Source organism: Liolophura sinensis, chromosome 1 (assembly GCF_032854445.1).
Source record: "Liolophura sinensis isolate JHLJ2023 chromosome 1, CUHK_Ljap_v2, whole genome shotgun sequence".
Taxonomy (NCBI): Eukaryota; Metazoa; Mollusca; class Polyplacophora; order Chitonida; family Chitonidae; genus Liolophura; species Liolophura sinensis.
The window spans coordinates 87,270,878-87,292,778 of record NC_088295.1 but is presented as its reverse complement, the minus strand read 5'-3'; the positions used below and the strand labels follow the sequence as shown (position 1 = coordinate 87,292,778).

Sequence of the window (21,901 nt, the reverse complement as noted above, 5' to 3'; positions counted from 1 at the left end):
CAAGTATCAAATCCATCAGCAAGTATCCAAACCATTAAGTATCAAATCCATCAGCAAGTATCCAAACCATCAAGTATCAAATCCATCAGCAAGTATCCAAACCATCAAGTATCAAATCCATCAGCAAGTATCCAAACCACAAAGTATCAAATCCATCAGCAAGTAGCCAAACCATCAAGTAACAAATATTATTACATGTCCATCATGTCTACACCCATGGGCCTACCTATTCCCTGACTCTCTGGCACTGGACTACATGTTCATTTGTACAATATTAATGGTATTACATGTCCATCATGTCTACACCCATGGGCCTACCTATTCCCTGACTCTCTGGCACTGGACTACATGTTCATTTGTACAATGTTAATGGTATTACATGTCCATCATGTCTACACCCATGGGCCTACCTATTCCCTGACTCCCTGGCACTGGACTACATGTTCATTTGTACAATGTTAATGGTATTACATGTCCATCATGTCTACACCCATGGGCCTACCTATTCCCTCTATTCTCTGGCACTAGGGTAAATGTTAACATTATGCACAGCAAGCTCACCTCTTCTGGGTTATAGCGAGACAAGATTCCATCTCCATTAAATTCTTCCAATACATCTTTGAGTTTCTTAGAGGAGTCTGTTTAAAATATCATGCAATTATTACACACTATAAACAAACATTATAAACATGGGAGAGCAACATTCAGGCATGGCAATGAAAGGGAGAAATTAAATCCAGAGAATGTATTTTGGTTTCTCAAATCAGTGTACTTCTGGGCAAATATTTTATAAATACATCTACACTAAACTTTGGTCAAATACAGGGTACATGCACTTGTATTGAACATAAAATTTTGCCCATCACTAAAGTTAAACATACTCATTTTGCCTGAAGCTGATCATAGAAACGTGTTTTGAGGTTTGTTAACAAGGTATATATTTCACAACCTTTATTTTGGGGCGAGTAAAGCAAATATAGTATGGTAATACTCACAAGATGTGTATTCCTGGAGTTGATGGAACTCGGATGGGCTGAGTTTCTGCCACTGGTAACCCATGGCCATGTCTGCAGAGTTCACCTGCTGAGAGAACACACAATGCTACTGTTATAACACATGTCTGGCTGACACAAAACTCTCTCTAGAACAAAAGCTGAACAAATATGGTTATTAAAATCACAAACAATATGATGAATTATATACTGATTTAAATCTGATAAAACAAAACACATTACATGCACTGTTTTGGTGTTGTCATAGAGAGACCCTCATAATGTAATCAATACAGATGTATATCTACACCCACATTCCACACTCCAAATGGGGAGAGCTCTATGCTCCAGTAAGGCGCAGAATAGTAGAATGGCAGGATATGGTGAAATACATGTGCTTCAGATTGCCAACATGGTTACCATAAAAATTATACCAGCTTAATAATAGTAAAATGACTACCGTAAAGTTCTTCAGTCTAAGCTACAATGAGGTGAAGTGCTCTTAGATTTCTATCTCAAAGATTTATAGTTAGCAGAGGGAAACAGCGCCTTCAACCACCAGCTTGTACACTCCTGATACAAGCTGAAGGAAACGGGAATTGGAATCAGATTCATCAAATTAGCAAAAAATGTGGGTGGAAATTACAGATGACTAGCACTCCATACATGGAAGCCTTTGAATCTGAGGCATGCTTTCACACTCCCACACCTTCATACTCCTGAAGCCAACTCTAGGTGTGCTAATAACACAAGTCTGACACAATCAAGAGCTCGCAAGTATGAATTTAGGTGTGCAAAGCACATTCAAGAGCTTTATTACCTATATGCCCCAAAACAAAAATGGATGCCTGAACGTGAAGCTTGGTAACTTCGAATAGACAGCCAGAGACTGTAGATGGACACTTATGCATATTAACTTTAATCATATGGAATAGACCTATTAGACTAAAAATTAACAGATTTACTGACTGAAATCCCAACAGTTTTCAATATTATGTTCTAATTAGATGAAAAAGTGTTTGTATCACATGGACATGGAATACTTCGTAATTATTCCAACTTAACACAAGCCTCCCCACACCCCACCACCACCCAAGAAAAAAAAATCCTTATCAAAATATATAAAGTTCTATGACATTCTGCCTGTCTCAAACTTCCTCTGTTCAAACATTGAGTGCTTCAGTATCACAGTAAAAATAACTTACTACAATATTTACATACATGTATATTCCTGCAGGCATGTCCACAGTAAATAAACTCTCTGATAACTTTTCAAAGCTGTCATAACACAACAACAAGTTTTTCTCCAGAACTGCAACACTATGTAGAGTGTCATTCTGTTTGATGCTATTTGTAAATATTAGAATATTTCACCCTACAGCCTGACGATAGTGAGGTTGAGTGGGTAAGGAAGCTGAGTAATCCTACAGGAGGAAACTGCTGCCCATTTCTACCTATCTGACAATCAGTACAGCGGGAAGCCACAACATCAATGGTAGCATACATGCAACACCTACACATGTACAGTACGTACGACTGATGGACTAGGACAATCTGAATATCATTTCAATGTAATAATATTTCTTCAGTTTCAAAAATATGCCCATTTTTGAAAAATTTAGGTGATTAAACTTCAGCATGAGTATACGACATGTTCAACACATGTACCATCTCTCTATGCACATGCCCAGAGGTCAGTTCTGTGAAGCCAATTTTGAATTTAATACTTACATGAAGTTGTATTTATTGTATGTATTTTATACATGTACAGTAGTTAGTTGACTGTTAATAATTGTGGAGGAAAGTGGAGTGTATATCTTACCCTTAGCACATCGGGAAAGTTGACAGCTTTTCTTGCCCACCATACATATTGATGGAACATATGAAGTGTTCTTCAACAAATGCAAAGTTGTGCAAACGGTTTCACAGGGATCAACCTTTCCTCACTCTTGCCCAGGCCCCATGAGCAGTGAGAACAGAAGATTGTGCAAATGGTTTCACAGGTATCAACCTTTACTCATTCTCACCCAGGCCCCACGAACAGTGAGAACACAAGGCCGTCCATGACTGGGACTGAACCCATACCCTGTGAGCCTCATGAATGGATTTGCAAGTCTCACCACCGAGCCTTATATACGTCTTGATCATCGAATTTTAATTGTCAATGTCAATACTTATAATGTTACATAAAAACTATTTAAATTCATACCCTGTGGACACAAATTACATTTTCAAAACTCTTTTCAAGTTGAATATTGAAGATTAAGTCTAGTACTCACCTGCTAAAAATTGTCCTACTGATCACTGGCAGAAACTTAACGAGCGTAGGTTTGCCATGAACATGGACAGGTATAATCCAGGTGAACGGTTCTCACTGGTAATCTAGTGAGACATGGGTCTGTAAACACTGGGTAACCGCCTCATCCCATCTGGCTGAATCTGTAACGATCACAAAACAAGAGTCAACAATAGCTAACCATTGCTACAACCAGTATGAACAAATCACAAATGTTGGCTGGGATATGTACATCATGCATGTGACCATGTGACTAGTACTGTCTTTATAAATGCTGGCACATTATATACATGTACATAAGTGTGCGTGGGTGCATGTATACGGACAACTAACAAACAAGCTTCTGATGCATCAATAAATGGGGCCTAACTATATGCTCACATCCATACCAGCCCTTTCACTGACACTAAGATATACTCTTGGCTTTTTAAATAGCTATACCTGAATATTTAGTATGTAAGTGAAGCAGATAAGCACTACAAATGGGACTGTGACGACTATGCAATGGATGATGTTGGCTGAAGCAACAGCTTGAGATGTCACAAACCAGAGGATTCCTTAATGATAATGCTTTAACTGTGTAACAGTAGTGAGTACATGTACCATCCACATGCACAGTCTAAAGACAGTCAACTGTTTCATCAACCTACACACCTTGTATCTTGTGACAGGTATATTGAGATAAATGTAACAAAGAAACTAAGTGCTCTCGATAGAAGTCCACCTACACATCAGCATGTAATCCTGCCTAACATTATTGCATATATGCACAGTGTCTTAATACAGGAATCAGGGTGTATACTTTAGTACTCAATTCCACATACACACACATCCATACAAGACGTATACAGACGCAAGCACACAAGGTATATCATTTATATGGTTGTACAGGTAGTAGAAGAAGATATAGATACACGTAGGTGATTGGTAGGTGTGTTGTGATCAGACAGAACCTGGCGAGCTCTGTTCAACAATACTGTCATTATGCATGAGTTCATTTCCTGTAGACAGCTCACATATACTAAATAATACTAAGAATAAAGTTGTGAATCACCTGATAATCTGCACTGAAACACTACATGTATACCAAGCATAAGCTTTGACATTCACTTGAATACATTTACTACAAACAATTAATGAAATCTGAAGGAAAATAACTATTAAAGGCACCTTTCAAATACAAGATCATTGCTGTGCTTGTTTGCCTGCATGGTGTCAGGTTTCCAAATGTTGCTTTCAAAATTTTCTGTCATGAAACAAAAGTGTCTTCTTCGGGCAGGCAAAGCACAATGCACAGGTACATGCAGTAACATGTGTTGTGTTGTCTCACTCAAACTCTGCGATGAAGTACCCAGGCACCTATCCACAATAAATATATTTTCACACATACATGTACAAACACACATATGTGTGTGTATATATATATATACACATATATATATATATTTATATCCCATCTATGTTGGCTGCCAGGTAAGAAAGTTACATGAACAACCAATTGCTCTTAGGCATGATCCAACAAGGAATTGAACTGAAGAATGATCCAAGAAGGAATTGAACCCCAAGATTCGAGTGGCAAGGTTTTTAACCAATTTCATGACTGTATGACCTTGGGGAAAGCTTAACAATTCCTATGCAGTATTATTGGAGGAAATAAAGGAGGGGTCAAAAAGGCGGTTTGTGTCAAAACATAAATACATTACAAGTACATGTATATATGGGTGATAGCAGGCTGCTAAAGCTCTCATGGAACCAATTCCAGCAGGTGATAGACAGCCATGCCCTTAGGTGAGAAGAGGATTGTTGTAGTGGAATCAGTGTTCATCTGCATAAAGACCCAGATGTGGAATATGTATAAAGGGATTGTACACAAAAACATGTTACGCAGGATGATCTGGATGGCATGTCCAGAAACACAACTTGAACTAGTGTTTCCCTAGGGAAACCATTAACAACCCACAAAAACAATGTGAACCAGTTTTTCCCTAGGGAAACTGTTAACAAACCACAGACATAAGTACTCTTTTAAGTCTGGAAAATGACACAAGTGTTAGACAAAGCAGGAAACAGCTCTTTGGCGAATCAGCTGGCAGAGGAAGGGTTGGAGTAGGGATTTTCAAAGATCAGGGCTGAGGCTGGGTCCTACATGCTGTGTACATATGTGAACAGGCAGTAACCTGTTACATGCCACCAGCCATTCCTCCCCTTATTGTATTCGCGAGATAATAAGACACGAAGTGTAGCCACTCTAGCGCTCACACTTCCTCCCCTAAGGCCTAGCAACTGCTCCGTCATCTGTGTTCATGTAGTGGCTGCAGATTCCCTGGAATTACACCCATGTCGCAGACTAATGCATAATGATCTACATGTGATCAGAAGACACAAGCTCTACAGCCTTCCCACTGGGATAATTACTATAACAGATTATAACTATGTAGCATGCCTGACTGCTTCCTCGAGTAGAAGGCAATATTGGCCCACAACGACTGATACGGAAATGCAAAGAGAAAAGGCGTAAACTGGAGGAAAATCAATGGACTGGTCAAACCAGCAAAGAAAATCCAGAAAGGGTTCAAGTGCAGTTAAGCTTACAAGTAAACATCGGAACATTCATAAGCTGCAGTGTGAGTTGGCAGGAAAAAGGAACACAATAGCCATGGAGGGGCAAGCCATCAAGCAATGGTGACCTGCACGTAACTACATGTATGTTTAACCTACCTACTCGCCACTTTCCACCCACTGTCAAGTTGTTCCCATCAGTCATGCAGCAGTGGAATTCACAAATACCGCCCTGCAGACGTAAGTGCTAGCTGGAGCCAGGCAGGGGGCAGGGGTGGGCAGAGTTCTCCTGACCGGATGACCATTACAAGTGTTAGCCAAAGATCCAATAGAACTGACCTGGATATTCTAGGCAGCCGGCAAAGCTGTACAGATAAATGTACATGTACAATACATCAGCTGCGGAGGCAACAGCATCAGCATGTAATGTCCAGGCAATTCAACATCAATAACCAGCAGGGAAAGGGGAGGTGGGGGCTGCTCTCCACAGCAATGGCTATCACACTGTATCCCAGTGATGACCAATGACACTGACCAATGACAATGGACGCCAAGTCCTCAGCATCTGAACAATACACACTCTGCACAAAGCTTACACGCTACACAAGATACTAGGAGCACCTTTGGGACAATGGACTAGATAAAAGGGTTCAAGAGAGTTCCTTTTTCTCTTTTCCTTCCTTGGGAAATAAAAACATGTTCCTGACAGATTTTCTGAAAACTGATGATATCACACGGTATTTATTTATTTATTTGATTGGTGTTTAATGCCATACTCTAGATATTTCACTTATCCGACAGCAGCCAGCATTATGGTGGGAGGAAACCGAGCAGAGCCTCGGGCAAACCCACGACCATCTGTAGGTTGTTGAAAGAAAGATATCACACAGAAGGCCATGTGATTATTTAGCATGTGTATTTAACCATCTACTTTTCATAATCCTTAGAGTCACTTTTCTTCCAGTGCAGTAAATACAACATTAAAGCAAAAGTGTATAAGTACAGTATATGTAAATATACATATATGTACATGTTTGTTTGCCACTGGAATGCCATAATAAGCTGGGCCACTTACATGTACATTTTCATTTGTCACTGGAATGCCATAATAAGCTGGGCCTTTTACATGTACATGTTCGTTTGTCATTGGATTGCCATAATAAACTGGACCACTTATATGTGCATGTTTGTTTGTCTCTGGAATGCCATAATAAGCTGCACCACTTACATGTACATTTTCATTTGTCACTGGAATGCCATAATAAGCTGGGCCACTTTCATGTACATCTTTGTTCGTCACTGGAATGCCATAATAAGCTGGGCCACTTACATGTGCATGTTTGTGTGTCACTGGAATGCCATAATAAGCTGGGCCACTTACATGTACATTTTCATTTGTCTCTGGAATGCCATAATAAGCTGGGCCACTTACATGTACACATTTGTTTGTCACTGGAATGCCATAATAAGCTGCACCACTTACATGTGCATGTTTGTCTCTTGAATGCCATAATAAGCTGGGCCACTTACATGTACATGTTTGTTTGTCTCTGGAATGCAATAATAAGCTGGGCCACTTATATATGCATGTTTGCTTGTCTCTGGAATGCCATAATAAGCTGGACCACTTACATGTACACATTTGTTTGTCACTGGAATGCCATAATAAGCTGCATCACTTACATGTGCATGTTTGTCTCTGGAATGCCCTAATAAGCTGGGCCACTTACATGTACATGTTTGTTTGTGTCTGGAATGCCATAACAAGCTGGGCCACTTACATGTACATGTTTGTTTGTCACTGGAATGCCATAATAAGCTGGGCCACTTATATGTGCATGTTTGTTTGTCGCTGGAATGCCATAATAAGCTAGGCCACTTGCATGTACATGTTTGTTTGTCTCTGGAATGCCATAATAAGCTGCACCACTTACATGTACATGTTTGTTTGTCTCTGGAATGCAATAATAAGCTGCACCACTTACATGTGCATGTTTGTCTCTTGAATGCCATAATAAGCTGGGCCACTTACATGTACATGTTTGTTTGTTTCTGGAATGCAATAATAAGTTGGGCCACTTATATATGCATGTTTGCTTGTCTCTGGAATGCCATAATAAGCTGGACCACTTACATGTACACATTTGTTTGTCACTGGAATGCCATAATAAGCTGCATCACTTACATGTGCATGTTTGTCTCTGGAATGCCATAATAAGCTGGGCCACTTACATGTACATGTTTGTTTGTCTCTGGAATGCCATAATAAGCTGGGCCACTTATATGTGCATGTTTGTTGGTCACTGGAATGCCATAATAAGCTGGGCCACTTACATGTACAGGTTTGTTTGCCACTGGAATTCCATAATAATCTGGGCCACTTTCATGTACATGTTTGCTTGTCACTGGAATGCCATAATAAGCTGGGCCACTTTCATGTACATCTTTGTTCGTCTCTGGAATGCCATAATAAGCTGGGTCACTTACATGTAAATGTTTGTGTCTGGAATGCCATAATAAGCTGGGTCACTTACATGTACATGTTTGTTTGTCACTTGAATGCCATACTAATCTGGGCCACCTTCATGTACATCTTTGTTTGTCACTGGAATGCCATAATAAGCTGGGCCACTTACATGAACATGTTTGTTTGTCACTGGAATGCCATAATAAGCTGGGTCACTTACATGTAAATGTATATGTACATCAAGTAAACTAAACATGTACAGTATGGTGGTGTTCATTTGCAAACTATAATGTCTGGTATCTCACCAGTAGCCAATTCAGCAAACATGTGATTATGTGTTATACAAAAAATGTAACAACTTGGTTAATTTCGTTCTATGTCTATCTTAAATTCAAATGTTTACTCACATGTATTTGTCCTTAAGATGACTACAGTACACATGTACATGTGTATAAAACATTTTACAGTATATCATTTCATTTTCCACTGCTTATGTCTCAAATAAACTGTTCCACACAATGAATGTACATGTATTCATGATGACTTTTTCCACCACGTGTACACATACATGTATGTATTAAAGGTTGGTTTTTATTGCAAACCAATCTGGCAGCCACAAAATCTGGCCAATTCAAAGGGAAATGTCATGTCAGCTGGTGAAATGTGGTTAATTTATGTGAAGTGTGTGGTAGATGAAACAGAATCTGCCAATAACCAATAAGCCAAAATCTGTGCTGACGTAGTTCAATAACCCCAGAGGATTTAAGGCTGGAATTCTGTAGGAAGCGTTGGCCTGGAAGTGGCCTTGGAACAGAGAGCTGTCTTCATCCTGGAGCCATTTACACCCACTGAGCAAGCACCTCCAGCCACTTTACTGCTTAGAGCTGCCTGAACACTACACAGACTGCAGTGGAACAAAAAGATGCTACTGAAAGAAACTTTACATATACTTTACTTCTATCCATATTTTACATCTTTTAGAAACTATATGTGCAGTGTATGTGTAGAGTGTGATCCTCTTGTGCATAGCGAACATAAACAAACACTGAATGTATACATGTGTCATGTGTTACTGATGTATGTGCATACATATATGCATGGTTCTACACATTTAAATACACACTGCCTGTCACATATTCATTTAGGTACATGATGTACATGTAATTAAAGGCATACATGTAAACTGTTTTGAGTTGAACATTTCGATTCACACTGCTCTGGTTGTATCCCTAATGTGTCCGATTTTGTCTCAACGATTATACTGCATTTTATATCTTGCACCATCATCCTGGTATTATCTGCCATCAGTGCTTTAATACACATACACATATGCCTGGTGACATAACAGGTCATATAATATCTTTATTTATCGAAGGTAGCCTGGTCAATTTACAGTGAAACTGTTCTTCTTGCTGGAATCCCTTACACACATGTACAGAGAACAAACCCAGTGAGTGGGAGGTGGTGCCTTTCCCACTCACTTGCCATGAGCATATAATGTCCATTCTGAAGTGTAATAGTCTTAGTGTTACCACAGACACAATGTCATATGTACATGGTATACCTATAGCACTGGTACATGCCCACCCTGCTAATCACAAACCATAGCCGTAACACCCGTCTGGGACCTGTTACATATTATATCAATGAGGCCTGTCTGTTTATCTTATTCCCCAATACCGCACACAGCTGTTGCAATAGTCCTAGTTTAGAGAAAAAGGTGAGTTATTGAAGACAGGGTGGGATATGTGTCTAGTGATGTAACCCATGTGTCATCTCATCAGGGAAACACTCAGCACTACTACTATTTGAAATGACTTTGTGGCCAATTCGAATACATAGATGTAGTATGAAGACAAATCATGGGTAGATATGCCCTAAAACTCTCTGCTCAAACTGAACTGATTTAGAACCCCTTTATTCAATGTGCCGGATCACACGTGTTATTTTATGTACATGTACTTAATAATATTTCAGACATTTAAGTACTGAGATTGCCACTTGGAAAAAAGCATACAGTAGGGAGATGTACCTCATACACCTCTTAATTTCAGTATTAATAGCAATTCTAAGCTAAATTCAGAAGTTTCTGTTATAATGAAAACATTAAACAAAAACTGATACTAATATTCTGTAAACCAGGGCAGAGTTGCTCAAAAGTGTATTAGGACATAAGCTTAGTATTCATTTTAGTTCAGATTAAAGTGTCATTTACTTTGTATAAGTATGATACTGGAACTACATGTAAGATTTAAGCCTGGCTTAACTTAACACCCAGATCTAAAATTTAATCATTATTATTAAAACACACTAATACCTGTACTAATGTTTAAATGTTACTATAGCCATATAATTTATACTATCTGAGCCATATCTAGAAAAAAATTACAGGTCCCATGATCTCAAACTTTAATGCTGACATAGTGATATTGCATACAGATATTTTATAACATGCAACAAGATGAAGCTTTCTATGAGCTTGTAAGTCTGTGAATTAAAGACATTTGTACGAACTTTACTTTGTATTGACAAACCACCATATGTTTGTTCAATTCTTTTGTTCAATAGTTTTAACACAGCCAGCATTATGTGGTACAAAATACATGTATATCACTGCTAATATGCATTTTGAACAAAAAGTTTTTGGCATAAACGATGTAGACAAAAGCATGTCTGCAAGTGTACTCTGTACATATACATGTATGTACTGTACAGGTAGACATACAATACACCTTCTATTGTCACAGGAGTCGCATGTTCAAATGATCCATGAATATTATTATCACTTCTTAAAACAATTCTGTGCAGTGCATACTTTTATAATCCAAGATCCAAAGATGGATAAATTAAAACTGATGAAGAGCATTCTTTAGAGGAAGTACATCAACTATTTACGTGGTAGGTGAGGCAAATTATTATCTGGGAATTCTGCACGCTGCTACAAGGCATTGCGTGTGTGTTCTACCAAATCTGTGCTGACAGAAGAATACCAGAACAAATGCAGGACATAAATCATATATGGCATCAAACTCTATTTTTAGCCCACTACATGTATATGATCTCTTGGCAAACAAGCCTGATGGATAAACTGAGCAGGGCTCTGGGAGAGTACAACACGTACAACACCATTAACATGCCCCCCACATACATGTATACATAACCTTCTTACAACAGCTTGTAGTTTTTTACCTTTAATAATTGGTACACACATTTTGCACAAAGAACTCTAGAATATTTCTCTTATGCATGTGACAGCATTAAAGTTAATGGACAGTAGACTTTACTTGGTCTGGAAGAGCAACAAGTAAACCTGCACATGCTCACAGTCTTCTGGTTATTTACAGATTCAACACTACGATTTGGGAGAACTACTTGACAAGGTGTATGCTTTGCAATGTCATTTTTAGCACAGGTTAATAAATCTGAAGTACAATACATCTGTTTATGAATTATGTGTATATATAAGCAGGGGGATCATTAGACAGCAACAACCTGTTACCTGCAGACTACTACTGTTGCACAAAAGTTGAGGTACATGCATGGAGCCGCCTACTTTCATCAAAAAGCTCCTACTTTACCTCACGTAATTCTTTGTTTAGTAGATGGCTACTTTTATTGGGTAGCCTTGCATTCAAAAAGATAATGAAAGCCCTGGATAAATAATTTGCATGTATGCACATTTCATTTAATGGTTATAGTCTGATTAGAGTTAGTGTACCGGTATATGAATCTATAACTGACTAGTACCAAACTACAACAATATGGACACGGTTTTTTTTCTTTCAGCAACACCTAAACATCAAAAAAGATTTTTTTTAAAAATTCATTTCAACTGTACAGTTGTACTTCTGAGCATATGCTTCTAACATAGCTGTATATGCATATGTACTAAATGAAAGAGGAGAGTCCAGTGGGTAGTGTAGACTGACTCTTACTAAGTTCTACTGTATGACACTGGTTGACAGGTTAAGCTGCTTAAATAAGCTGCAACAACCTATTTTCATCCATGGTGAGGGCGTTGTCACGCATTCCCACCCACCCATCATGTTGCCAGGTTACGCACCAAATGGGACTAATGCCCCCTTCTTGCTCAACCGCAGACCTTCATCATCAATCAATATCTACATGTACATGTGCATATATGCATGTGAACAGTGTCACTTGAGTGGACAGTCTACATGCGTTTCTTTATATAACTTGCCTGGTAGTTCTGTCATCAGCTGGTTATGTATGGCCACTCTAAAGAGGCTTACTATGACAGTCTGTCCACAGAGGCGCAGTACACTGACGTGTACTACTAAAACATGCACAGACATTGATTTTTGCCCTCGTTTCATACAGATACACTGTATGGCAATGGAAAACGACCAATTTCTTACATGAGCAACTGAGCTTATGCATTCAAACTCCCAAATCTACACGCCAGCCAAGTGAGCATGATAAAAGTGGAGACTAAATGGCTACTCTCAAAGAGGAATTGCAGCCAACATCCATGTACATGAGATTCATACTGTTACCGGTCGACGCCAGGGCCTTCCACACAACCGGAGAGTGTGCACAGGAAACCATGTATCTATTACAGTTCACACAAATAATATCAGGAAACCTTTCAGGAGTTCAGCGATACAGGCTTGTCCGCAGCCTCAACATTCTGATCATACCATATCACTACACATGTCCATGTACACAAGTACTTTATACATACCTGTAAACCACTACCCATCTCCAGGACCATGGTCAGTCGGGAGTACAGTTACACGAGCATGAACAATACATGCTGCCATGCAAAATGAATGACTGCGTAAGACTTCATTATGATTTCTGAATGATAGATGGCACCCAAGGGTCTGGCTTTGTACTGATGTGATTCAGAGATCATCCATCCGCTATTGTAATATGTACAAACAGTATAACATACAGAATGCATGCACAGTACTGCTACAAGTAGTAAATGTACACATACATGTATAGCATACTGTATATGGACTACACGACATACAAAGCTCAAAAAACAATATATGAAACTCACAAAAAAAAAAAAGGCGTTTTGATGATCTGAATATTAAAGCTGTCCAGCAGATCAACTCCATACAGACATATGTATGGAACAGGCACACTATAAAATACATGTTCTGTAACAGCTGTACAGAGTGTACACATATAAAGCCTTCGGAACCAATACACACGCAAAGGTGCATGACACAAATGAAGCCAGAAGTCCAACATACATGCATACATATTTGTAAACACACGTTCGCTTGGGGTGTCTATTTCCTACCACATACAGTGTTCTTCTAAAACGTCTTGTTCCTGTACCACACCCATAGGTTAAATAATTTGACCTTAGCTCAAAGCAACGTGAGATTTGCACATGTATGCAAAATGACACAACCTTCCAAAAAAATGTAATTCATCACAAACAAAAACAAAAATAAAAGGAAAGATGTACTTTACATGCCACAGAATGGCTAAATAATCAAGTTGAAATTTAACTCCTTGAAACTACATGTAATCTTGAGGATCTCTATACATTGACACAAAATGTACTACAAGAAATAAAGATATGTATGCATCATGGCTGTATATGAATGCATCAAAGTCTTTGCGAGTCTGACAATAATTTGGCTATTTGGCCACACGCACTTGACACAGTTTGAGGACACAGTGCATGATCAAAGGGTAGCCTCCAGGACTACTAACATCTTGGGACTTTTGATGTGGCTGTGAAACAGTACTGAACATCCATGTACAGCATCCAGTAGGACAGCTTTTTACCCTAAATACATCACACTGGTTTCTTGTGATCTTGTCTTCTGGCTGACTGATGTAAAATATTTATTTATTTTTTTACATTTGTTTTTTTGATTGGTGTTTTACGTTGTACTCAGGAACATTTCACTTATACCATGGTGGCTAGCATTATAGTGGGAGGAATCTGAGCAGAGTCCGGGGGAAACCCATGACCATCTGCAGGTCGCTGAAATACCTTCCCACCTTAATACTGCTGGAGAGGAAGCCAGTTTGAGCTGGACTCGAACTCACAGCAACTGCATTGATGGAAGGCTCCTACGTCATTGCTCAGTGCTGGTGTGCTAACCCCATTAGCCATGGAGGCCCCGATGGATGTAAAGGCCCATGTAGAAACACGTGTTGTCCAAATAAAGTGATCTGCCAGTTTTGAAAATTTTTTATGCGCATCCAATTAAAGACAAATGATATCAGTATATGGTACGTGTATGAATGACTATGTCAAAGAATGGAAAAAAAAAACCAATGGGCTGTTAAGATTTGCACACAAACAAATATAAATTGTAATGAATTTCATGATGGGTACACAGTGAAAAAGATGACCAACAGTACATGGTAACTGTAGACAGCACACTGGGATAAAAATCTCAAGTATTTATGGGTCAGCAACCTTATGCGTCACAAAGTAACTAAGAAGTCAGCTTGGTAATCTGTCATATATAAAGTAGCACCATGCAAGAATATACATGTATACTGTCTTTACAACTACAGTATAATGTACATGTAGGCTGGTGACAGGATGTGCTTGTCTAATTTCCCATTGAGTATTTGATACAAACTAGGCAAGCCAATCAGCAAGTGTTTTCTGTCAATATACATATGATATCTCATACAAACCTGTGTCAAGTTAATAATGTTAAAGAAAGTTTTTTATTATTAATTTCTTTTTTTTTTAACAGTGTATTATTAATATGATTAGGTTAATGTGCAGTGTTTTATACATTATGGAGTGGTATTGTACTCGTCCATGTGTTTAAAATCTGTACTGGACTGCGGTGTAGAGTCTAATCCGGGTTTCCAACCCAACATGGCCGAGTACAAAACACTTCATAATGTACAAAACACTTCACTACGATCTTATTTCTTATTTAGCTGAACCTCTCCATGGACTTGAACAACGCGCAAAAATAGCGATAAAAGATACACATACAGATTCAGCCGGCCTTGAGGAAGTTCTTTAGATCTCCCTTTTCTTGGCGGGCAATAAACTCCGTATCCAGCATTTGTTTATTCCTAAGTCGCCTTTGATCTTTGCTTTAGTATTTTGCAGAATTTGGAGATCAACAAATAATGAAATTTATTCTCCAGTACATGTTTTCTTGCCAGTGTTCACTGAAACACTGAGAAGAAACGATAAACACAACAGCGCCCTTGCTCAGTGCTTTTAGCATATAAAGTTACCTCTCTCTGCTACCATACATTATGAAAAAAAAAATATGGTTCTCCAGGATTCAATAATGCTCCAAGTACAGGACAGTCACGTGGTATAATCAGACTGATTTCATTGGACCACGTTTAAAGCTATATGATAAGTAATGGTACATGTACGTGACAGAGTGCATATCGCTCATCAATATCCTCCCTGGATGTCTCCTACAGTATACATGTATCTGACAGAGTAAATATCGCTCACCACTACCCTCCCTGGATGTCTCCTACAGTATACATGTACGTGACAGAGTGCATATCACTCACCACTACCCTCCCTGGATGTCTCCTACAATATAAATGTATGTGACAGAGTAAATATCGCTCATCAGTATCCTCCCTGGATGTCTCCTACAGTATACATGTATGTGACAGAGTGGGTATCACTCACCACTACAATCTCTGGATGTTTCCTACAGTGTATACATGTACGTGACAGAGTGCATATCGCTCATCACTACCTTCCATGGATGTCTCCTACAGTATACATGTACGTGACAGAGTGCATATCGCTCATCAGCGTCCTCCCTGGATGTCTCCTACAGTATACATGTACGTGACAGAGTGCATATCGCTCATCAATATCCTCCCTGGATGTCTCCTACAGTATACATGTATGTGACAGAGTGCGTATCACTCACCACTATCCTCCCTGGATGTCTCCTACAGTATACATGTACGTGACAGAGTGCATATCGCTCACCACTATCCTCCCTGGATGTCTCCTACAGTATACATGTACGTGACAGAGTGCATATCTCTCACCACTACAATCCCTGGATGTCTCCTACAGTATACATGTATGTGACAGAGTGCATATCGCTCATCAGTGTCCTCCCTGGATGTCTCCTACAGTATACACGTACGTGACAGAGTGGGTATCACTCACCACTACAATCCCTGGATGTCTCCTACAGTATACATGTACGTGACAGAGTGCATATCACTCACCACTACCCTCCCTGGATGTCTCCTACAATATAAATGTATGTGACAGAGTAAATATCGCTCATCAGTATCCTCCCTGGATGTCTCCTACAGTATACATGTATGTGACAGAGTGCATATCGCTCATCACTACCTTCCATGGATGTCTCCTACAGTATACATGTATGTCACAGAGTAAATATCGCTCACCACTACCCTCCCTGGATGTCTCCTACAACATAAATGTATGCGACAGAGTAAATATCGCTCATCAGTATCCTCCCTGAATGTCTCCTACAGTATACATGTATCTGACAGAGTGCATATCGCTCATCACTACCTTCCATGGATGTCTCCTACAGTATACATGTATGTGACAGAGTGCATATCGCTCATCAGTGTCCTCCCTGGATGTCTCCTACAGTATACATGTACGTGACAGAGTGCATATCACTCATCAATATCCTCCCTGGATGTCTCCTACAGTATACATGTATGTGACAGAGTGCATATCACTCATCAGTGTCCTCCCTGGATGTATCCTACAGTATACACGTACATGTACATGACAGAGTGCATATCTCTCATCACTACCCTCCCTGGATGTATCCTACAGTATACATGTATGTGACAGAGTAAATATCGCTCATCAGTATCCTCTCTGGATGTCTTCTACAGTATACATGTATGTGACAGAGTGCATATCGCTCATCAGTGTCCTCCCTGGATGTCTCCTACAGTATACATGTACGTGACAGAGTGCATATCGCTCATCAGTATCCTCCCTGGATGTCTCCTACAGTATACATGTATGTGACAGAGTAAATATCGCTCACCACTATCCTCCCTGGATGTCTCCTACAGTATACATGTATGTGACAGAGTGCATATCGCTCATCAATATCCTCCCTGGATGTCTCCTACAGTACACATGTATGTGACAGAGTGCATATCGCTCATCACTACCCTCCCTGGATGTCTCCTACAATACAAATGTATGTGACCGAGTGCATATCGCTCACCACTACAATCCCTGGATGTCTCCTACAGTATACATGTATGTGACAGAGTGCATATCGCTCATCAGTGTCCTCCCTGGATGTCTCCTACAGTATACATGTACGTGACAGAGTGCATATCGCTCACCACTATCCTCCCTGGATGTCTCCTACAGTATACATGTACGTGACAGAGTGCATATCGCTCACCACTATCCTCCCTGGATGTCTCCTACAGTATACATGTACGTGACAGAGTGCATATAGCTCACCACTACAATCCCTGGATGTCTCCTACAGTATACATGTATGTGACAGAGTGCATATCGCTCATCAGTGTCCTCCCTGGATGTCTCCTACAGTATACATGTATGTGACAGAGTGCATATCGCTCATCAGCATCCTCCCTGGATGTCTCCTACAGTATAGACATATGTGACAGAGTGGGTATTGCTCATCACTACCCTCCCTGGATGTCTCCTACAATATAAATGTATGTGACAGAGTGCGTATCGCTGATCACTACCTTCCATGGATGTCTCCTACAGTATACATGTATCTGACATAGCGCATATCGCTGATCACTACCTTCCATGGATGTCTCCTACAGTATACATGTAAGTGACAGAGTGCATATCGCTCATCAGTATCCTCCCTGGATGTCTCCTACAGTATACATGTATCTGACAGAGCGCATATCGCTCATCAGTGTCCTCTCTGGATGTATCCTACAGTATACATGTACATGTACGTGACAGAGTGCATATCTCTCATCACAGAGTGACAGAGTAAATATGTAAATATCACTACCCTCCCTGGATGTATCCTACAGTATACATGTACATGTACGTGACAGAGTGCATATCTCTCATCACTACCCTCCCTGGATGTATCCTAGAGTATACATGTACATGTACGTGACAGAGTGCATAGCTCTCATCACTACCCTCCCTGGATGTATCCTACAGTATACATGTACATGTACGTGACAGAGAGCATATCTCTCATCACTACCCTCGCTGGACATCTCCTACTGTACACAGTACACAGACATCTCCTAACATGTGCCTGTACATGATACAAAGAATATTTTTGCACTTACTTGCCATTTAAACCTTAACACAAATACGGCCTAATGCCCTGACATCAGCATGAATATTCAACAAGCTTTGGATGAGCAGTACAGTTCAGAAAGGCTGCTGTGCAGACAAAGGCGCAGTGTTCACACACATACACACAGGACAGTCATTCCTGTAAACTTCAGCAGTCTATCCAGTTTACACAAGAGTCATTAGCACATGTATGAATCAATGTTATTGGGAGGCCGATGGCAGACACTTTCTAATCTGTCACTGGTCAATACGGTGTGGGCCTGTTGCTAGCTGTGTAGTCACCTGGGATGCAAAGTTCACAAAGCTCATCACACAGCTACACAGGTAACACCATCCTGCTACAGGCTAATTAACACCAATTAATTCAGTTGGTTACAATCGTCTGCCCAGTACCACATCTGCACAACTTAAGGGTGGGACAGTCATTAGCAATATTCTGAATAGGCGACCTGGCTAAGCCGACGAACTTACAGAGGTCAATTTCTGACCCCCAACATGAAATCATTGACGCAATAGAGCTAATAGTGAATCTATTAATACACCTGTCGTCCTCAGTCAGGTGTCTGTGCCTGAATATCAATCACAATGCACCCGCACCACCGCCCACACCCACTCATTACCCTCAATACACTATGCACTATACACTTTGTACACTTTATCTGAATGCAATGCAATGATTAGATTTTATATAGTGAACAGCTGTACCAGGCGTTATGCAATGGTCACATCATACATGTACATTTAGTAGGATACATGCTGTTTTAATAATGACTTTACTCTTGCAGTATTTATAAATGAAACTATGTTTCTAAGTAAAATAAAATTTTCTTTTTAAGAAAAAATTTAATGTACATTACATGAAATAACATGAACAGTGTTAACAAATGACCAAATATTACAACCACTCATAATCTGAACACTATTAAATGGGAAAATCTGAAAACCCATCTCCCAGTCACTTGGTTTGTTTCTTTGTACATGTGTGTAGTGAGTTCCAGCCAGAAGTGGAATGGTACGAAGAGGTCGGTTATGGGCTGTCTCCCACTACCTTACTTCTCCTGCTGGTTCAGACAATTGCAGGGACAGCACTATTGGTTGTGCTCTTGTTTTCATGTATGTATGAATGTATATAGCTTCTTTTTTCAAACTACATGGTGCTTTAATAATTTTATATAGACTGATGTATTTTTTGATTGGACTTTGAAGTTCATATGTCCTATACACTTGTTTTCTGTGAGAAGGCCTTGGGGAAGAAGAGTTTTATTGTAAATTGACCGAGCTACCTTCGATAAATAAAAATATAATTATTATCATTATAGCCTTTCCTAATACTACCATTGCACATGTACACATGCTCGGAGAAAACGTTTTTAAATAACAACTCATGACTTGGACATTTATTCATGACTTTTCAGGATTTTTTTCATGACCGTGACAACCCTGTGTGAAGTATGCTGCAGCTGACTTTGGAAATGGATGGCATGATCAGGCTGTTAATCCTAATCCCACTATCCTATGTGGGGTAGTGGAGAGACAGATATACGCCCATGTAGTGCAACATTTCCTATCAGAGGCCATCAAAGGGGAAACCACTATGTCCATATGTAACCTACATTAAGCTATTAATCAGTCATTGGCATTTACACAGCCACACCCGCAGGCCATGGGTATTGGCAGTGTGCTCTTCAGGTGTACACAGACTTCAAGCAGACAGCGTACAAAATGTCAATAATAACAATACTCCCCATAGATACTGTGGCAGAAACAAAAGCTTCCTCTCCACTTTTATATGTGTGTGCACCACAAATTCACTTCCTTTATATACATGTACTGTATGTGCATACTATGTGCAGGCATTTCATAGGTCTGACTCGAATATTTATGTTCCCTACACTGGGCTTAAAACTTTGAATTGGATCACATTTAGAAAGGCAAAGAAAGCACTAAAATGATGTATAAATGTATGTCAGATTAAAACACCATTAAACACAGACTGAAAAGGTATCAATATTAATTTTGAAAGACTCGTGTGACATCACTGGTTAATCAGACTAGATTCAACAACTTTTTTGTTGGACAATTTTTGATGGTTCCCCTGGCATAGACATGTACATCCTACTAGCTGCCATGCCCACCTCACAAGATTAAATATGCTGCCTTTGCACTCTGATAGTTCATGGAGGTCATGAAGCTTGAAGACAAATACAGTGTGTATGGTGATGACCACCAGTTCTGGAGGTATTGGAGAACAAGGTAATGTAGTGGAGATCAGATGACGAATGATGGATGCTAGATAGCACAAACACAATGCATCACTTCCAACATACCAATGTACATGTCTACAGACCTACATGTAGTTGTTGGGAGACATTAAATGCAATATAATTAAAGCCATCAAGGTACCGAACCAGGATACCTATTGTAAATAAAATGATCAGGATATAAGCATCTTCTTCAAGATAATCATCCGAATTCAGCACTTTTAAATACAGGTACATGTCATGTTTGACTGTATTTTTTGCTAATTACTTTGTATATACATTGTATACAAATATCCTTTATACCTCTATATTTTACGGAACTGAAAAAACTTGGACAAAAAAATTGGTCTATTTAAACCTAATACGCATACAGTATTAATGTCAGACTGTCAAAGAAGAATTGAGTGGTACAATTTTTATGTTGACATGGGAAATGGTCCACATGTACCATATAAGAATGTGCACACTGTAATACTAAGTAACATGTATAATTATCAAATGTTCTGCCCATAGAGCACAGACAAACCAACATGTTTTTACATAACTTGGAATCTCCTCTTTGTACTCCATGACCTTCTCATGACCTTGCCCCTGAAAATAGTTGCCAAAGTGTGGCAGGGTTTAGCTTAGGACCCAGGCAGTAGACCCTAGATTGGACGCCCACTATACACTGTAGCTGCGCTGCTGCACTAGAAACAGGCAACCACTTGAACCAGCTTCTCAGCTCTTAGCCAGCTATCCAGCTCTATTCTCCCTCCCATCCTTTAACACTTCACCTCAGGGTTCACACAATGCTCCAACTAATCTCCCCCTCCCCTCTACACATTTACTTCATCTTGAACACATGTATTTATCAAGGCATTCATCACAATAGCTCCACAGAAAGACCAGTCTGATGCACAAAACTATGACAAAGGTCAATAACAATAAGTACGCTCACACATACATCCAAAGAGGTGGGCATTTTTAACTTTTCAAGAGTTGACCAGGTCATGGGCATACTGCACATCAACAATCAATAAACTGAGAAAAGCATCACCTAAAAAAACAGAC

General features: G+C 39.6%; 1 protein-coding gene across 10 annotated transcripts in view; it reads right to left on the bottom strand.

Annotated features, from left to right (window-relative positions):
• Positions 1-21,901, bottom strand: part of LOC135461982 (diacylglycerol kinase beta-like) — a 94,142-nt gene that overhangs the window by 45,357 nt on the left and 26,884 nt on the right. For 9 of the 10 annotated variants that reach the window (XM_064739292.1, XM_064739295.1, XM_064739294.1 and 6 more), the window contains exons 2-4: positions 3,272-3,431; positions 996-1,083; positions 562-638 (exon numbers count right to left, since the gene is read on the bottom strand). In XM_064739292.1, coding sequence (XP_064595362.1) covers positions 562-638; positions 996-1,065 — 147 coding nt within the window. In that variant the 5' untranslated portion in view covers positions 1,066-1,083; positions 3,272-3,431. The remainder of the gene's footprint in view (positions 1-561; positions 639-995; positions 1,084-3,271; positions 3,432-21,901) is intronic. The other variant, XM_064739293.1, reaches the window with a different exon arrangement.